We start from the raw sequence: 17,049 nt of genomic DNA, 5'->3' as shown, positions 1-17,049 counted from the left end.
CGGAAATTGAAATCGTCTATTTGAATTGAAGGTGGTAGTGCATGGTTTCTTTCGCAGTATATAGGGAAGCACACGATGGATGGATGAATTTCATGCACACATCATAGTGGATGCCACACATTGTGTCGTAGGTTAAGATTAACCTAAAAGCTTTGTAGTGGATCCAACCTCAAATCACTAATAAAGAAAACAACAACGTGACAACCTCTTTAAGACACTTTTAGTTTTATATGGATGTACCGATACAATTACAATATAAATGAACAAAGATTATTATTATGATAGCAAGACATTTACTACTGAAAACAAACTGTAGAGCTTCCTATTCCCATGAAATCACAGTCAAAGGATATGGAACTTATTCAACAATCAACCAAAATCAAACGTGGAAGCCTCATAATCAACCAAAGCTATACGTATGCATTTGGATTTTCAAGGAGATATCCTTCGACTGCCTTGAACATTCCTGCCATGTTTCCCATCATCTCCTTGGTTTCATCTTCTTTCGGCAGGTTACCTTCAATCGTCTCAAACTCCCCGTGAAACTTGCATTTGCTTCCACCATTGACACCGTCTTTGAACTCCAGCGTAAATGTAGTTGATTTCACTTTCTTCCCAAGTAGGCCACCTTCAATAACCGAGTACTTGAATAAACGGTTATTGTCATCGATCTCATCTATGTGGTCCTTCCAGTAGCTGAAGTCCTTGATGGCTGCACATTAACAAAACAAACACATTTTTTTTGTAATTGAAGTATAATGCTGTTATCAAACTTATTTAAAAGCATATTAAGTATTAAAAAAGAAAAAGAAATTATGTTAGTTACCATCAGTGAAGTTGGACTGTCTGATCGTGCCAACCCCACCATCACCTTCGAGAATAACAATGCTTGATATGATTTCAGGCATGAGCTTGGGCATGAGGTTGTGGGAGTCCTTCACCATTGCCTTCCAGAGTCTCGATGGTGAGATTGGAGACAAGATTTCGTGACCCACCGTTCCAGCAACCATGATTTCAATACTATTAATGGATATAAACGTCTATGGTTGTGGTTTTTGAGTAAGTGGGTGGGGTTGAGGTTGTGAAAAGATGAGAAAATGCATGAAGATTTATAGATACTGATGGTAGAAGAGGAGTGGGAGAAGTGAGTTGTCTTTCATAGGATTTAGCTCCATCGAATACATTGAAAACACTCTTATATTCCAATCTTAGGTGTTGTATGTAGGTTCGAGACAAATGATAACGAAAACTGCAGAGATCCCTCGCTTTGTATTCTAGTGAGAGGATATTGAGCTTTGATGAGTGCACACACGTGTGGAATAAGATCATGTACATGTTACATACGTGCCAGCATGGCATATACTTGTGAGATCAATCCTTCCATCAGGTTTTTCTGCACTCTTACACGTTTTCCCAAAAGTAAAATCTGGTCCAATCACACGTGTGCTACAATATTGGAAACCGGTGGATCAACTGGAGTCTTTGGGGGCATCAAAATAGTGGTGTTTTTCTGATGGACGGACTGGATCCCGGACCTATCGTGCCCTGCAGGCACGTGTCGCGTGTACATCAGCTTCATTTCAAGCCTGTAACCTTTGCAAAGGTCTCAAATGTTCTAACTTTTAGATAATCTTACGAAAAGGTCACATTTTTTTAACGGTTGGTTGCTTTTACGCGTGCCATCAAATGAGTTGGCTGCTTGAGTAGGCCCACCAATATGTTCATGTAAAATTCACCACTGATCTAGGTGGATTACTTGATGTGTATAGGACAACCATATATCGCCCACCAAATTGTTTACCTTGGTATGGCCCACCTAAATCATGCATGGATGGGCCTGATTTAGAAGATGAGCTTTGCCTTTTACACTATTTCCAATCATTTGATCCATTGGAATTACTTATGGGGCTTATTGTTGGGTGCTGGGCCTACCATGGGATTACATATTGGATGGTTGAGGTGGATTTCACATTAAGGCCCACGTGAGCTGGCCACCCCTTTTCTTCTTTTCTATTTCTGAAAAGAAGTCCAACCAACTGGACTCCGAGACAAACCTGATGGATGGATTAGATCTCACATGTAAGTGCCATGCTAGCACTTGTGTGGCATGTACACGAGCTTTATTGCACATGTTAATTTGTGCGCTCATATCAATGCCCAATAATCCCTCATTACAATACAAACTAAGGGATTTTGTCTCAACCAACATACAATGCCAAAGAATGGTATATATGAGAATTTTCAATGTATTCAATGGAGCTAAATCCTATGATAGAGAACTCATTTCCCCCACCTCCTTTTCTACCATCAGCATGTATAAATCTTCATGCATCTTCTCATCTAATTTTCACAAGCTCAAGCCTACTTCCTCAAAAACCACAGCCATAGACATTTATACTCATTAATAGTATTGAAATCATGGTCTCTGGTACGGTGGGTCATGAAATCTTTTCTCCAATCTCACCATCGAGACTCTGGAAGGCTATGGTGAAGGACTCCCATAACCTCATGCCCAAGCTTATGCCTGAAATCATATCAAGTATTGTTGTCCTAGAAGGTGATGGTGGGGTTGGCACGATCAGACAGTCCAACTTCACTAATGGTAACTAACATAATTTTATTTTATTTTATATGCTTCGTATGCCTTTATAAACAAGTTCAAAAACAGCATTATACTTCAATTAAAAAAATGTGTTTGTTTTGTTAATGTACAGCCATCAAGGACACTACCAAAAAAAGTTCAAAGGCTACGGACTATGATATCTTTTAGCTACGGATATAGACCGTAGCTATATTACAACGGGTTAAATCCGTAGTTAAAAATAATCGAACCGTAGCTAAAAGATAACAGCTCCACTCATACCTACAACCTAACATGGCCCCATAAGGGAGTATATGATACACATTAAAATATGTGTGCTCCATCTAATACGTCTATTCACTTTGAAAGAGCATTTTTGGGCAAGAGCCTAGAAAAGGAAGTAGTTCGAAGGCTCAAGTGGACCACACAGTAGGAAATAGTGGAGATTAAATACCTACCATTGATCAATGGTGTGGTTCAAGTTGACCTTCGAATTTCCTATATTTAAGGGTCAATCTTTATTAAAAAAAAATTAAAAAATTAATGGATGGAGTGGATATATGAAATGTATCATGATGGATCCCACAAAGCTGCCCTTGAAAGGGTCGTTTGTCCATGACCGTCAAAACTATATGCAGGATGTGCATTAAACTGCTACGGTCCATGTCTTTTAGCTACGAATTAAAACCGTAGAGAGACCGTAGTGGGTAAAAATGCGAAAACTCTTACCGTACAGCCCTTTTTCTTTTCCCCCCTTGCACGAAATCTTTCATCTCCCTCCACGCCAAACCCATTCCGCGTCCATCTCACGAAACCTCTCATTTCCCTCTACTCCAAACCCATTCCGCGTCCATCTCTCTCTCTCTCTCTCTCTCTCTCTCTCTCTCTCTCTCTCTCTCTCTCTCTCTCTCTCCCTTTCTCTCTCTCGATCTCCCCTCTCACGAACCCCTCTTTTCTCTCTCTCGATCTCCCCTCTCACGAACCCCTCTCACAGCCTTCCTATATGCTTGAAAAGAAGAAACTACATGAAACTCACAAGAAAAAAGTGAAAATAATTGAACAGTAGCCTCTAATAGGTGATATGTAGGAGCGTATCAGGACTGACACAAGCTCGTATCGTGTTGCTGGGCAGGAAGGTTTCATCTATTAATGCCTATATCAGCCAATAAGGGACAATTTTTCAATCCTTTCTTGGTCCACTTGTGGGCCGCCATGTATGTCTTAGTTAGGGACTTCTGCAAGGCTTATTGTTCCTTTCATTAGGAATTCTAGAATAGGTAGTATAAATGACTGAGATTAGTTTTAAATCAAGGGCTGAAATACAGTTTAGATCCTTGGGTTATCAGTAGTGTTATTATCCTTGGGCCATAAAAGACTCGAGCAGGGTCTTTTTGGTTTTTCATGTAATCATCAACATATGGCTGATTGAATTAAAGCATCCTAGATGTAGTTCATAATTCAGAAAACTTGGAATACAAATACAGTCGTGGTTGTATTTTCAAGCTTGTGGAAATGGACAGATGAGAGTGGGAGGAATAGTATAATGCCAACTTAGAAATTGTGATGATTTTTTCTATATGCTGCAGGCACAAGTTGATTTGCTCTCATTCAATTAGTCAAGAAAACCTCATAAGTCGAAGCTTCTCAAGGATTTGATTGTTCAGGTAGTTTGTCTATTTGTATTCTGATTTTAAGAAGTTCTGAGCATGATCATTACTGCCATTTTTATTTATACTTTAGGTATATCGACATGATGATAATAACATGGAAAGCATGAGAATTCATGGATTGTTGGCTCCATTAAAGCCTTTTGGGTAAGTAGTTTCAGACCTTTTCTATGCTGTTTTCTTGCTCATGTTTGAAAAAATGAAATAAATCATCGGGTTTCCTTATTCAGATACATTGTAGAAGCCCTGGAGATGCTATTGATGTCCATGGCAAAAGATGGTATTGAGGCTCTTGGGCTCAATGGGAAATGATGCTCCTTTGGCTGTGATGTCCAACAGAGAGAAACTTACATTTGAGTATTTCAAGCGGATGTTTGCTCAGGTAACAAACCCACCGATTGATCCAATCCGAGAGAAAATTGTCACGTGGAAGGGGACCTTACTGAAACAGTTCATGTGGAAGGCTATGTGGCAGTTTGTTTGTTTTGAAAACTTTCAATAGACCATTAATTGTTTTGTTGGTATTGTGCTGATTGTTGTCTTGATGGATGTTAAATGGGTGAAACATGCACAGGTTCAATGATTGGTTGATTATAATATTGTTAGCTTTTGTTGATAGAAACTAGATTTAGCCTCGATTATTGATAAATGAGGTTAAAAATTGAATTTAACCTCACTTGATGCCAACAAAGGCTAAATCTATCTTTAGTCTTAGTTTTGCCTCAATTACCTAAATTGAGACTTCAACTCCCGTGGTTAAAGGCTTTAGCCTCGGTTGTTGAGAACCGAGGTTAAAAATATATTTAGCTTCAATTGGAGGCAACTGAGGCTAAAATTTAGATTTAGCATCATTTTGAGAAAACTGAAGCTAAAAAGGTTCTTTTAGCCTCACTTGAAGAACCGAGGCTATAAAAGTCATTTTAGCCTCGGTTGCTAAAACTGACGCTAAAGCCTTTAGCCACGGGGGTTTCAACCTTGGTTTGGATAACTGAGGCAAAGCTAAGGCTAAAGGCTTTAGCCTCAGTTTTTAACCTTTTTAGCCACAGTTTTGAACCGAGGCTAATGCCCCCTTTTCCTGTAGTGGTTACAAACTTGAGATTTAAAACTTTCTGAAAGAAAGTTGATAATTGAATACTATCTGTTTTGGAGACTATGTATTGCTGATTTTGTTCAGGCCATGACTGTCTAATAGGTTTGAGGCACCTATGGATCTAAAGAAAGAGTGGGAAAGATTAATATTTGAACAAAAGTATGGGGAAGCATTCACTTCAGCCCATGAATTGTTGGATGTTTATTTGGTTTTTAGATAATGCAGATTTTGCTTAGTTTTTCAGAGTTTATAATTGAGAAGATATGCATGTGCTCTTGAAGTATTGTCTCCCTCTTTTTTATGACATCGCATCCTTATCTTTTTCTATATTTTTAGTTCTTCAATTTTGTGCATAACTTTTCTGTATGATGATATTCGTTGTAGGAAGCTATTCATTGGGGTACTGATTATCTTCTCAAAGCTACTGCTCATCCAAACACCATATATGTGCAGGTTTCTTTTTCTTTTTCTCTAATTCTTTTTGGGGTTCGATTTGCTTTCTTTTTCTTTTTTCCTCATGTGGGATCTCTGTTTCTTTTTAGAAAAAAGCTGTTTAATTTGTATTTATTAGCTACGAAAACGTTCGTAGGTAAACGTTTTAACACAGTTTGTACCTGCGAAACATGTCGTAGGGAAAAGCCTTAACAAAGTTTGTAGCTACGAAAACGTTCGTAGGTAAAAGTCTTAACACCATTTGCACCTACGAATAAAAGTTTTAACAAAGTTTATAGCTACGGAAACATTCGTAGGTGAAGGTGTTAATACAGTTTGTACCTACGAAACATGTCGTAGGGAAACGTTTTTATAAAGTTTGTAGCTACGAAAATGTTCGTAGGTAAAAGTCTAAGCACCGTTTGTACCTACGAAACAATTCATAGGTAAAAGTTTTAAAAAAGTTTTTAGCTACGGAAAATGTTTGTAGGTAAAAGTTTTAACAAAGTTTTTAACAACGAAAAATGTTTGCAGGTAAAAGTTTTAACAAAGTTTTTAGCTACGAAAACGTTCGTAGGTAAAAGTCTTAACACTTTCTCAACAACGTTTTTAATTTCGTTGGTAAAAGTCTTACCATTACCGACGATGACATTTTTTCGTTGGTAAAAGTCTTTAGCCACGGCTTTTTACCAACGAATTTACTGACGAAATATTTCGTAGGTAAAACTCTTTGCCTACGAAATAATATCATTTACCTACGAAATGTTTCGTAGGTAAAAGTGAAATTTCTTGTAGTGTGAAGATCGTCCACAGACTGTTTGTACTGTCGTAGGCTAAATTCCAAGTCATTCTTAGACGCAATGCCTCCATCATTTCATCTAACCTTCTGATACCCAGCCCGCCTTCCAAGGTAGTAGCCGCAATCTTCTTCCATTTGATCCAGTGCAGCTTCCTTTTGCCGTTCGCCCATCCCCAGAAAAAATTGGTGAAACATTTTTCCATATCCCCCAAATTCTACGATGGGATGACCGTGGCAGCCATCATATGCAAAGGGATACCTCCCAGGACATGCTTGATGAGGGTGGCACGACCTGCCTGTGAAAGAATCCTAGCCTTCCACCCATCAATTCTGGCTGCAATTTTATCTAAAAGAGATTTGAACACAGCTCTGCAGCGCCACCCGCTGAGGATAGGAACACCCAAATAAGATGCACCCGGACTCACTTTGGACATGTGCAACTTCTGCTCGTGGATCGGACTCGTCCATTGGTCAGTTTGGAAGAGAAGAAAAAGAAACTCTTGGACCGATTAATCTTTTGACCCGAAATGTTCTGATACTGGCCCACAAAATCGTTGATAGCTGATAAAGAAGAGGAGCTTCCATTTGCAAAAATCAGAGTATCATCTGCATAGAGCAGATGGGATATGAGAGGACAACCCACTTTTAGCTTGAAGGGCTGACAAAGGCCCTAGCTGAAAAGATTTTTTATGCCCTCTCTAAAAACTTCTGAGGCTAGAATGAATAGGCTGGGGGAAATAGGATCTCCTTGTCTGAGCCCACAAGAGGATTTGAAGTTACCCTGCGCCTCCCCATTAATGAGAATGGAAAACCAGTAGTTGCTCTAACATTTTTCCACCATGGCTACCCAGGTAGACGAAAAGCCTAGTCGGAGGAAAACAAGCTTCAGAAAATCCTAATTAACACGATCATATGCTTTCTCCATATCAAACTTGATGGTAATGTTACCCCACGGAATTTTTTATTAATCTCCCTAAAAATTTCCTGGGCAAGCGCCACATTTTCCGTAATTGCCCGGCCTTGGATGAAAGCTCCCTATTCGGGGGAGATGAGTTTGGGAAGGACAGTAGCAAGCCTGGCCACAATTATCTTAGAGAAGATCTTATAGCTACAGTTACATAGACTGATGGGCCTGAATTGGTCAAAGGATGTAGAGGTTGTAGACTTGGGGATGAGGCATATCAGGTTTGAGGTAAAGGCTTTAGGAATTTCACCCCCATTGAACATGAAAATGGCAACTCTGTGTAAGTCTGGCCCCATAATATCCCAATAGCCGGTGAAAAAAGCTCCCCTGAAACTGTCAGGGCCAGGAGCGGCATCAGGCGGAACGGAGAAGACTGCCTATCTTACTTCCTCAAGAGAAGAAGGGCGCAATAGGTACAGGTTATCATTATCTAACAGGAGGTGGGGGATGAGATTTTTCACCATATTCGAGGTCTGGAAAGGCTCAGCTGATAGAAGTCGAGAGAAGAAAAGGATAGCTTTCGCTTTGATTTCGTCAGGATCTGATATCATAGAACTCGTCTGTACACAAATTTCACGAATTTCAGCTTTTCTAACCCGATTCATTGCAGCCAGATGTAAAAATTTCGTGTTCTTGTCGCCCTCGACCAACCAGTTATTTCTGGCCTTCTGCTTCTAAAAAGTTTCTTCCACTAGCTCCCACTGCGTTAGCCGATTCTTTACTCTAACAAAGTTGCCGATGTGACATAATTTGCAAAGGACTGCGTGCTGGCTTTAGCTTGCTCAAATGCTAATTCTGCCTGCTTCCTTTTGGTGAAAATATCACCAAAAATCGATCTGTTCCATGCCTTGACAATGAGCTTTATCTTTCTAAGTTTCAGCAGCAGATTTACCATAGGCGATCCTTGGAATTCCCCTATCCATGCATCCTTGATTATCTGCAAGAAACCCTCATAGAGGAACCACATGCGTTGAAATCTGAACGGCCTAGCAAGCCCTTTTGTTGAGGCAGGGAAGTTAAGCAACAATGGAGCATGATCGGAATTAACTCAGGGAAGATACACCACATGGAACCTAGGAAAGCACCTGATCCATTCGTCATTACACAGAGATCTGTCCATCCTATCCCAAATCCGAGAATTACCATCTTGGTTATTACTCTAGGTGAGCCTGTTGCCAGAGAAACCAACATCCATCAGCCCCGCATCGTTAATCGCATTCGCAAATTCATTGTCCCCTGGATTTGACTGTTTTCTCGTCCCGAACCTTTCTGTGGAGTTGGCCACTGCATTGAAATCCCCAGCCACTGCCCAAGGACCTGTAATGGAGTTGCTGATGGAGATAAGCTCGTTCTATAGAATTCGCCTAAGTATTCTTGAACACTTAGCATACAACACTGAAAATGTAATGGGGGCCTGCAAAAACTGCAGAGTTATGCTAATGGATAAAACTTAGTTAGACATCGAATGAAGAGTAACACTAGAAGAGGAGTTGTAAAAAATCTAAAATTTTACCTCCATCTTTTCCGTTTGATAAGGAAGAGTGGAAGCCTAGTCTTAAACCAGTTGCCACTCTTCTCTCCTCCCTAATTATCGGCTCAAGGATAGTGACGACAAGCGGCTTATATAGTGCGATTAACTGCCTTGCTGTCCTGATGGTAGGGGCATTTCCTATTTCGCGAGAATTCCACACAAGAATGCTATTCATCAGTGATACATCCTAAGTAAACAGCTCGTCACTGCAGCCTTCTGAGTCTACCTCGCTATTCAGCAGGACAAGGAGTCCTGATTGGGAGGCCTTTAGATCGTGTAGTGGTCTTGGTTGTGCCTCTTTTAGCTCTTCGGTCCGTTGCTCTCTGAATAGATAATGATCTCTCCGTCTCTATATGCCTTGGGCAGACCTCGACAACCATTTCCTCCCCTACAACAGTCAGAGATGAAGAGAGAGCCGCAACCTGCCCTGTATCCTGGATCTAATCGGCTAACATTGTGCTCGAGGAGTCACAAGCAACATGAGGGGTCACAAGCTTCACAAGTCTGTCTGAAAGTTGAATGGGGACTATAAAAGGGGACAGGTCCACCATAAGATGGATCTCGCCAAGGTGGGAGCCTGCCTCCATGGGATTCTGCCCAGGGTCAGGCACGCCAGGCCAAGGAGCAAATGACACTAATTTTCAGATTTGTCCTACTAATTCTGAATCACTGTCATTCCTTGGAGATAAAGGCGAACATCCAACTGATCTTGCTTTTCTCTTCTCCTTCTAGTCAGGGTTGATACACCCGATAGGGTGGATAGATGTTGGGGAGTAATCAGTGTTAATGGGAGAACCTAGACAATGTTTTATAGGTGATCCAGCTGCGTTCATTGGGTAAGAATCAGACAGAGGAAGAGGATGTTCTGCATCACTGTTCCCATCTAAATCACTACCTGATCCAGCAACGTTCATTGAGTAGGGGTCAGATTGTTGCCGGGGCTGATCTGCATCGCTATTAACATCTTCCCGGACTTGCATCACCTTATCTGCATCCAAGGTATTAATATCGACTGGCACACCTGAATCTTCCTTCGTATACTCTGTTGATGGGGAGCTCCCCACAACATCAGCATTCACCCCTACAGGGTCAGTTATAGGGGCTAAATCTAAATTTTCACGAGGTAGAATATTGGATGTATCCCGACCAATTGCTACCGAATCACAACAGCTCTTGGTGTCCACAAGCTATGGCATTTGGTATGACAAGGGTAGGACGGTCCCCATTTGTTCCTTTAAAGAAAGACATAAGATGTTCTCCAGGGAGTTTCTACAAACAGAGGGGATGTGTTCCTCGAAAGTCAAGGCCAGCACATTATCACGGGAATTTCTACAAACAGGGGGCAGGCCTTCTTGTCCCATGTTACCATCTAGTACAAATATACGTTCCACCCAATTCTTTGTGCTCTCTACATTTGTATGGGGTTCCTTGCCCAAACTGGGAGGGGGCTGAATTCTGAAAGATTCCAATTCCATTACAACGTTGAACAACTTCCCATCTACCATCAGATTCTGTGACTAACTTTGGATGCCACCATGTCTCAAAAGGACTTTGACACGGGAAAATGCCTGAAAGATGCCAAACAAGCTATTGTTATCAATCTGAAACATATTCCATATCTGCTACCCAGGGCACGAAAGACCTGTTCATCCCAGGCATGGGGAGGAATTCCAAAGAATCAGATCCAATGGTTGTCAAAAGTCGGGGTAGCATCTGGTGACCAAGGTAACACTTCTGAAAGGCCCATGGTTCTGTGTAAATCTTGATCTGAAGCAAAATCTTCCAGTTCACAGGTAGATTTGAAAATGAGGAGGAAGGAACCCATGGAGATGCGAGAGATGTCCACCGCCGAGGCTCTCAACCTGGATGCTCTAATCCTGTCCCATAGCCAGAGAATGGATGAAGAAGGATGATATGCTCTGCCGATCAAACCCTTGCGCAGTTCTTCCAGCTTTCTACTAACCAGGAGAGGGTCAGCCTGAATATACTCGGCATTCGCGGGGGGAGATGGAATAGATGGATTGGGAGGAGTTGATCGACTGTTTTGCAGGGTAGGGTTAGATCGCGCCCCATGTTTCACAGAAGGGGAGGAGGGTCTTCTATTTTCCCCTGGACCGGCAACAGCCTTAGGCTTTTGCCGATCTGAGTGAGCTGTCTAGACTGTCACAACCCTGCCTTCTATTCTTCTACCATGAAGAACGCCGATGACTGCCCTAGCGTCATCCTCATATTGGAATCGCACAAACGCGAATCCGCGGGATCTGGTCGTCCCCGAAAATGTATGGATGAAGGCGTCAACAACCCTACCATATTTCTAAAATATCTAGAATAAATCTACAATGGAGCACGAGAACGGAAGGTTCCCGACGAAGAGATTGTGTGTACCGCTTGACGCCACTGTCGGGCAAGATTTGTTCTCAAGATATTGCGTTCTTCGGGTCGGCGAGCGGCCTATTCTCTGTCTGCAAATACTAGCATACCGGTGCCATAGATCTCCCATTGACGGAGCCCGACTTCTTCTCCGCCTGTCCCCTTCTCGGTGGGACCAAACCCTAGGCATTTTTTAATTGGAAGTTAGCGTTGTTGATAGGTCATGATGGGCCATTCAGCTAGGAAGATTTCAATCTCAAATTGAAACCCACCTATTTAGGTAATAAGTGGGCTGGGCTTGTCCCAGGCTCATTCCGGGTAGGAAAAAAAAATCGTAAAACCTAGGCTCGAACCCAATCCATTTGTCACTTGGCCTTAAGGGCGTGTTTGGATTCGCGTATAGTATTGTATTGCGATGTAATACTGTAAAATGCCTATACTCTGGACATTGTATACTGTATTCATGAGTATTATGATTGATTAGTAAAATGTTTGGTATGGAGTGACCTTGGAAATGTAATCAACGGTTATACCGAATTCAATGTTTGTTCAAGGAACGGACTCCCTAGTGTGAAAAGTCCATAACAGAGACCACATGTTTGGTATGGAGTGACCTTGGAAATGTAATCTATCCCAGGCTCAACCACAGGCCCATATCAATGGCCAAGCCCAATAAAAAAAACTTGGGAGTAGATTGCTTTGTGGCGTGCTCCACTTGAGATTTTGATCCGCCTCATATTTTTGGCCCATTCCCTAAAATTATCTCGCAAAATGGATGGATAGTGTGGGTATAATACATACATCATGGTGGGCCCATAGAACCCAGGGACATCAACTCACCATTGCACACCAAGCAATCTGCTTTCCCTTGGACCTTACTTTGTTTGTACCATTTTAAGGCCTGTTTGGATACCACAAAATAAAATACTTTTTCTACTTACAGCAGTAGATAAGTAACTCATTTCATATAAGTTTGGTTTATAATTAGTTATAATATATATATATTTTTTTAAAAAAACTTAAAAGTACTTAATCACTATACTTAATTTTTTTAGCTTTCTACTTTTCATAAGTTGATGAAGAGAGGCATAGGAGAGATTAAAGAGAGAGAGGAGAAGCTGATAAGTAGTTTGTTTACCAAACATACTTATCTTCTTAATGAGTAAAAACTAAGATAAGTTTCTTGTGATATAAGTAACTTATCTTAAGCAACTTACAATCCAAACGTGCCCTTAGCAACTATGACTGGGGATGGGGCAAGCTGGTCCATCAGGCGTGTTGGCACAGCTCACCATGGTCGGTCTGGATTATTATTTTGGGCTTGTGGGCTGTGTGAGTGGGTCTTGTGACGGACCTTCTGCTAAACTTGGGCCTAGTTACTATCCTTTCATGGCCCAAGTTTATTATAATGATGATGAATGGGCTTGATATGGGTCCACACCAATATAATAAACACCTTTCAAAGGTGAACATGTGTAGAGGTGTGGATGCTTTGATGTGAAAATCATGAGGTGGGCCGAACATGAGTGGATGGAATGAAAATCATCCACGGCCCATGTTCAATGGTTCATGCATGGATCGACCGATGAGTGGACCAGACTAGACTTTGGGGTGGCAATATCACATAGAGCACCACTTGGGACATTGCCGCATCTCACACAGGTGGGGCGTGTTGGTGCATTGCATGATGATCTGAGTGGAATCGATTCGAACCGAGTCAAGTTCAAGTCAAGTTCCGAGCCATGTCAAGTCAAGCTCCGACTCGGCTCGAATTTTTTTTGAGCTAAAAAAATCAGCTCAACTTTGGTTGAACCCAATTTCGAGACAAGTCAAGTCAAGCTTTTTTTAGTCAAGTCGAGCAAGTTAATTAACTGAGTTCCCGTACAGCTCTAGTCCTATATTATGCATGATGGGTCACACTTAATGGGTCAGAAAAGTGGATGGGTGGGGTTGTGATTGGGCCCGTTTTCTTTGGCCGATCATGTGATATAGGATGGCCAGATCTAGATATTATATCCTATTAGGCCCCATGTAGATGCTTATCTAGTTGGCTAGTCAGGGGCTGTACTCTGGTAATTATATTATGGATTGGGCTTTCATAGTTTCACAAGACAGGAACTAGCCCAACCCAGCCCATTCACACCCCAACTGTAACTACATCGGTCTACTATAGATCAAGACACGGTATATTGACCTTTTCAAACCAACCAATCCGTCTTAAGGGTGGCAATGGGCTGGAATTGGGCTAGGCTACGGGCCTAGCCCGGCCACCACTATTCTCAAATAAGCCCAATTTAAGGCACAGGTAGGGCACATCGTGTAAATACATTACCCAAACGCTCTAAAATCAGTATAGCCTACCTGAGTTTTGAAGTGATTTTTTTTTAAAATGCTGCATTATCCTGGTGGGGCATATCTTCTAAATGGATTGGATGGTATGTACAAAACATAACCTCTTTTAAGACTCTCTTCACTTCATATGGATGTTCCACTACAATCACAATATAGAGGAACAAATATTACTACTGTAGCAATACATTAATACCATTTGAAAACAATCCCATGCTAACACAGTCCAAGGAAATGGAACTTATTCAACAATCAACCAAAATCAAAGGTGAAGGCCTCACAATCAACCAAAGCTATACGTATGCATTTGGATTTTCAAGGAGATATCCTTCTACTGCTTTGAACATTCCCGCCATGTTTCCCATCATCTCCTTGGTTTCTTCTTCTTTCGGCAGGTTACCTTCAACCGTCTCAAACTCCCCATGAAACTTGCATACGCTTCCGCCATCAATGCCGTCTTTGAACTCGAGAATAAATGTGGTCGATTTCACTTTCTTCCCGAGTAGGCCACCTTCAATCACTGAGTACTTGAATAAACGGTTATTGTCGTCGATCTCATCTATGCGGTCCTTCCAGTAGCTGAAGTCCTTGATGGCTGCATATTAAGAAAATAAATACATTTTTTTTATTGAAGTATAATGCTGTTATTGAACTTGCTTAAAGCCATATGAAGTACTAAAAAAAAAATATTTTAGTTACCATCAGTGAAGTTGGACTGTCTGATCGTGCCGATCCCACCGTCACCTCCGAGAATGACGATGCTTGATATGATTTCAGGCATGAGCTTGGGCATGAGGTTGTGGGAGTCCTTCACCATCGCCTTCCAGAGTCTCGATGGTGAGATTGGTGACAAGATTTCGTGACCCACTGTACCGGCAACCATGATTTCAATACTAATATTAATGAGTAGATATGTTTATGGTTGTGGTTTTTTAGCAAGTAGGTGGGCTCGAGCTTGTGAAAAGATGAGAAAATGCATGAAGATTTATAGATACTGATGGTAGAATGGGAGGTGGGAGAAGTGAGTTCTCTTTCATAGGATTTAGCTCCATTGAGTACATTGAAAATTCTAATATATTCCAATATTAGGCGTTGTATGTAGGCTGAGACAAATGATAATAAAAAATGAGGAGATCCCTTGCTTTGTGTTGTAGTGAGGTGGGCTACAATATTGGAAACAGGTGGATGGGTTGGTCCACCTTACTGGTGGATCAAATGGATTCTTGGCCCAAGGTATCAAAATAGGGAAGCCTGATATACCAGCGCCCAGGGCTGTGTGGGGTCCACAGAAATGTACGTGACAAATCCACTCTGTCCATCTGTTTTGAAAGACCACAATAGGACAGAATTCTAAAAATCATGCAGATCCAATATTTAAGTGGGCTACACCAACGAAACAGTGTGAGCGGAAACGTCCACCGTTGAAACCTTCCTGGAGCTGACCATGATGTTTATACCCTATTACCACTCAGATAAACTGTAGGCACAAATATCGTCCTGATACAAAACTTCTGTCACCGACAAGCGTTCAATCCCCACCGATTCGTGTGGTATGGCCCACATGAGTTTTTTATCTGCCTGATTTTTAGAATCCGTGGTCTTGCCAAAAAGATGATGTGGCCCCACAGCCCTGGGCCTGCGCCCGGTGTCACAAGCAATCCATTTTCTCAAAATAGTGGTGCCATTCTGATGGATGGACTGGATGAATGTGATATTTGGCACTTTGGCCTACTACAAGGTGGCCCACCTGGAGGTCAGGGCTACATAAATATCACGGTGGGGCCCACCCAAGTAGCCGATCCATTTTCTGGTACGCCCACCCAATCACCACGTGAGGCCACATGCACTATTCCAGCGAATTTTAGAAAAAAGTAGAAAAAAAAAAACGAGTAGACGAGGGTTGGATCATTTCATCCCTTGAAAAGGGATGCTTACCAAAAGAATTCAGTCACTTTCTGATTAAATCCAAATTGCTGAGTAATTCTGCGGCAAAGAATTCTTAATATTAAGGAGGGGTAGCCAAACCGAGTCTATCTATCAAACCTATATAAATCTATATTAATATCCCAAGTACGTACGCCTCCACCACTTGTCAAAGGAAATCTCTCTCTCTCTCTCTCTCTCTCTCTCTCTCTCTCTCTCTCTCTTACAAGTTAGGATTTGGGTTTTCTTGCAATCTTCTGCTGGGGTTTTCTATTAAGGTTTGAATGGAGAGGAATAGCTCGTATGGAACGTCGTGGGCTGATCAATGGGACTACAGCGATTCAGTCGACCCAGTTGCAGACAGGAATAAAGAAAGTGCGAAGAGCAGAAATGGAAGGAAGGTTGGAGATGGGTTGGAGAAGACAAAGGCGGTTGCTGCCTCTGGCATTAAGAAGGTTAAGGAAGGAACATTTTTTAGCCTCGACTGGATCAAAGACAAGTATAAGAAGAGGACCCACAAGCCCTAGTTCCACATCCATTTTATCTTTTTTCTTTCTCTTCCTTTTTGTTTTTTACCCATCTGTACTAGAATTTCTTTCTTTGTTTTATTACTGTGAATGGGAGAGATTTACATATGTTCTCTAATTGAAATTATTTTCCTATTTGGTTATCAGGAGTAGATCTAAATTTGCCTGCCTTTGTTGCCTCTTTAAAAATCAAAGATTTTGGTTTGTGTGTGTTTGGTTGCATAAGTTAGACTGATTATGAAATAATATTTAGAACTTAAATAAGAATATACTCAGGGGCTGTTTGGGGTGAGGGATTTCGTTCCAGGATTTGTGAAATTTTTGGATTTCAAATCTCTCTCTCTCTCTCTCTCTCTCTCTCTCTTTGAAGATTTGTCAAATTAATGAATTTTCCAATATGAACCTTCAAAAATCTTTGATTTAGGGCAAATCCAAATATCTAGAAAAACTAAAAACCTTGCATATCCACAAAATGAAGAATTTGAAGCTTCTTTTTTTTTTTTTTTTTTTTTTGACGCTTCATTTCAAAACGATGGTCTTTGTGATTTGTCAATTCAAATTCAATGCAAATCTATGAATTTGAAAAGTTCATGATAAAATCCATAGTTTCATTTCCTTAATCTCAAGAGGGCCTTAATATTACTGTCGAATGAGCCCATAAAAGTGTTACATGTGATTAAAAAAATAGGCTCTACCTAAAAGATGGTTGGACGCAGAAATCAGGTGCATTCTTCTTCAAGTGGGCCACCTCATAGAAAACAATGGACATCAGGTGCATTTACTCAGTATACATGTGGGCCCACTTGATGAATCGAT

The 17,049-nt window shown here is 41.2% G+C and overlaps 2 protein-coding genes across 2 annotated transcripts; both read right to left on the bottom strand.

Moving 5' to 3' along the window:
• Nucleotides 1-410: 410 nt before the first annotated feature.
• LOC131255134 (major strawberry allergen Fra a 1.07-like) lies at nt 411-944 on the bottom strand. The gene is made up of 2 exons (XM_058255830.1): nt 827-944; nt 411-712 (listed from the first exon to the last, which is right to left on the bottom strand). The coding sequence occupies exons 1-2, from the start codon at nt 942-944 to the stop codon at nt 411-413; spliced, it is 420 nt and encodes a 139-aa protein (XP_058111813.1).
• A 13,048-nt stretch (nt 945-13,992) lies between these two features.
• LOC131256463 (pathogenesis-related protein STH-2-like) lies at nt 13,993-14,666 on the bottom strand. Its single transcript, XM_058257349.1, has 2 exons — nt 14,483-14,666; nt 13,993-14,378 (listed from the first exon to the last, which is right to left on the bottom strand). The coding sequence occupies exons 1-2, from the start codon at nt 14,664-14,666 to the stop codon at nt 14,077-14,079; spliced, it is 486 nt and encodes a 161-aa protein (XP_058113332.1). The 3' UTR covers nt 13,993-14,076.
• Between the last annotated feature and the right edge of the window lie 2,383 nt (nt 14,667-17,049).

The sequence above is a fragment of the Magnolia sinica genome, chromosome 9, assembly GCF_029962835.1.
Source record: "Magnolia sinica isolate HGM2019 chromosome 9, MsV1, whole genome shotgun sequence".
Classification (NCBI taxonomy): domain Eukaryota; kingdom Viridiplantae; phylum Streptophyta; class Magnoliopsida; order Magnoliales; family Magnoliaceae; genus Magnolia; species Magnolia sinica.
Note: the sequence above shows the minus strand (reverse complement) of the source record. Positions and strands in the feature narration are given on the sequence as shown.

Bases quoted from the DNA above. Each gene is read 5' to 3' on its own strand.
- LOC131255134 (XM_058255830.1), bottom strand. From the start codon at position 944: ATGGTGAAGGACTCCCACAACCTCATGCCCAAGCTCATGCCTGAAATC. The intron at 713-826 runs GTAACTAACATA...GTTAATGTGCAG, and splicing joins ACAGTCCAACTTCACTGATG to CCATCAAGGACTTCAGCTAC.
- LOC131256463 (XM_058257349.1), bottom strand. From the start codon at position 14,666: ATGGTTGCCGGTACAGTGGGTCACGAAATCTTGTCACCAATCTCACCA. The intron at 14,379-14,482 runs GTAACTAAAATA...CTTAATATGCAG, and splicing joins ACAGTCCAACTTCACTGATG to CCATCAAGGACTTCAGCTAC.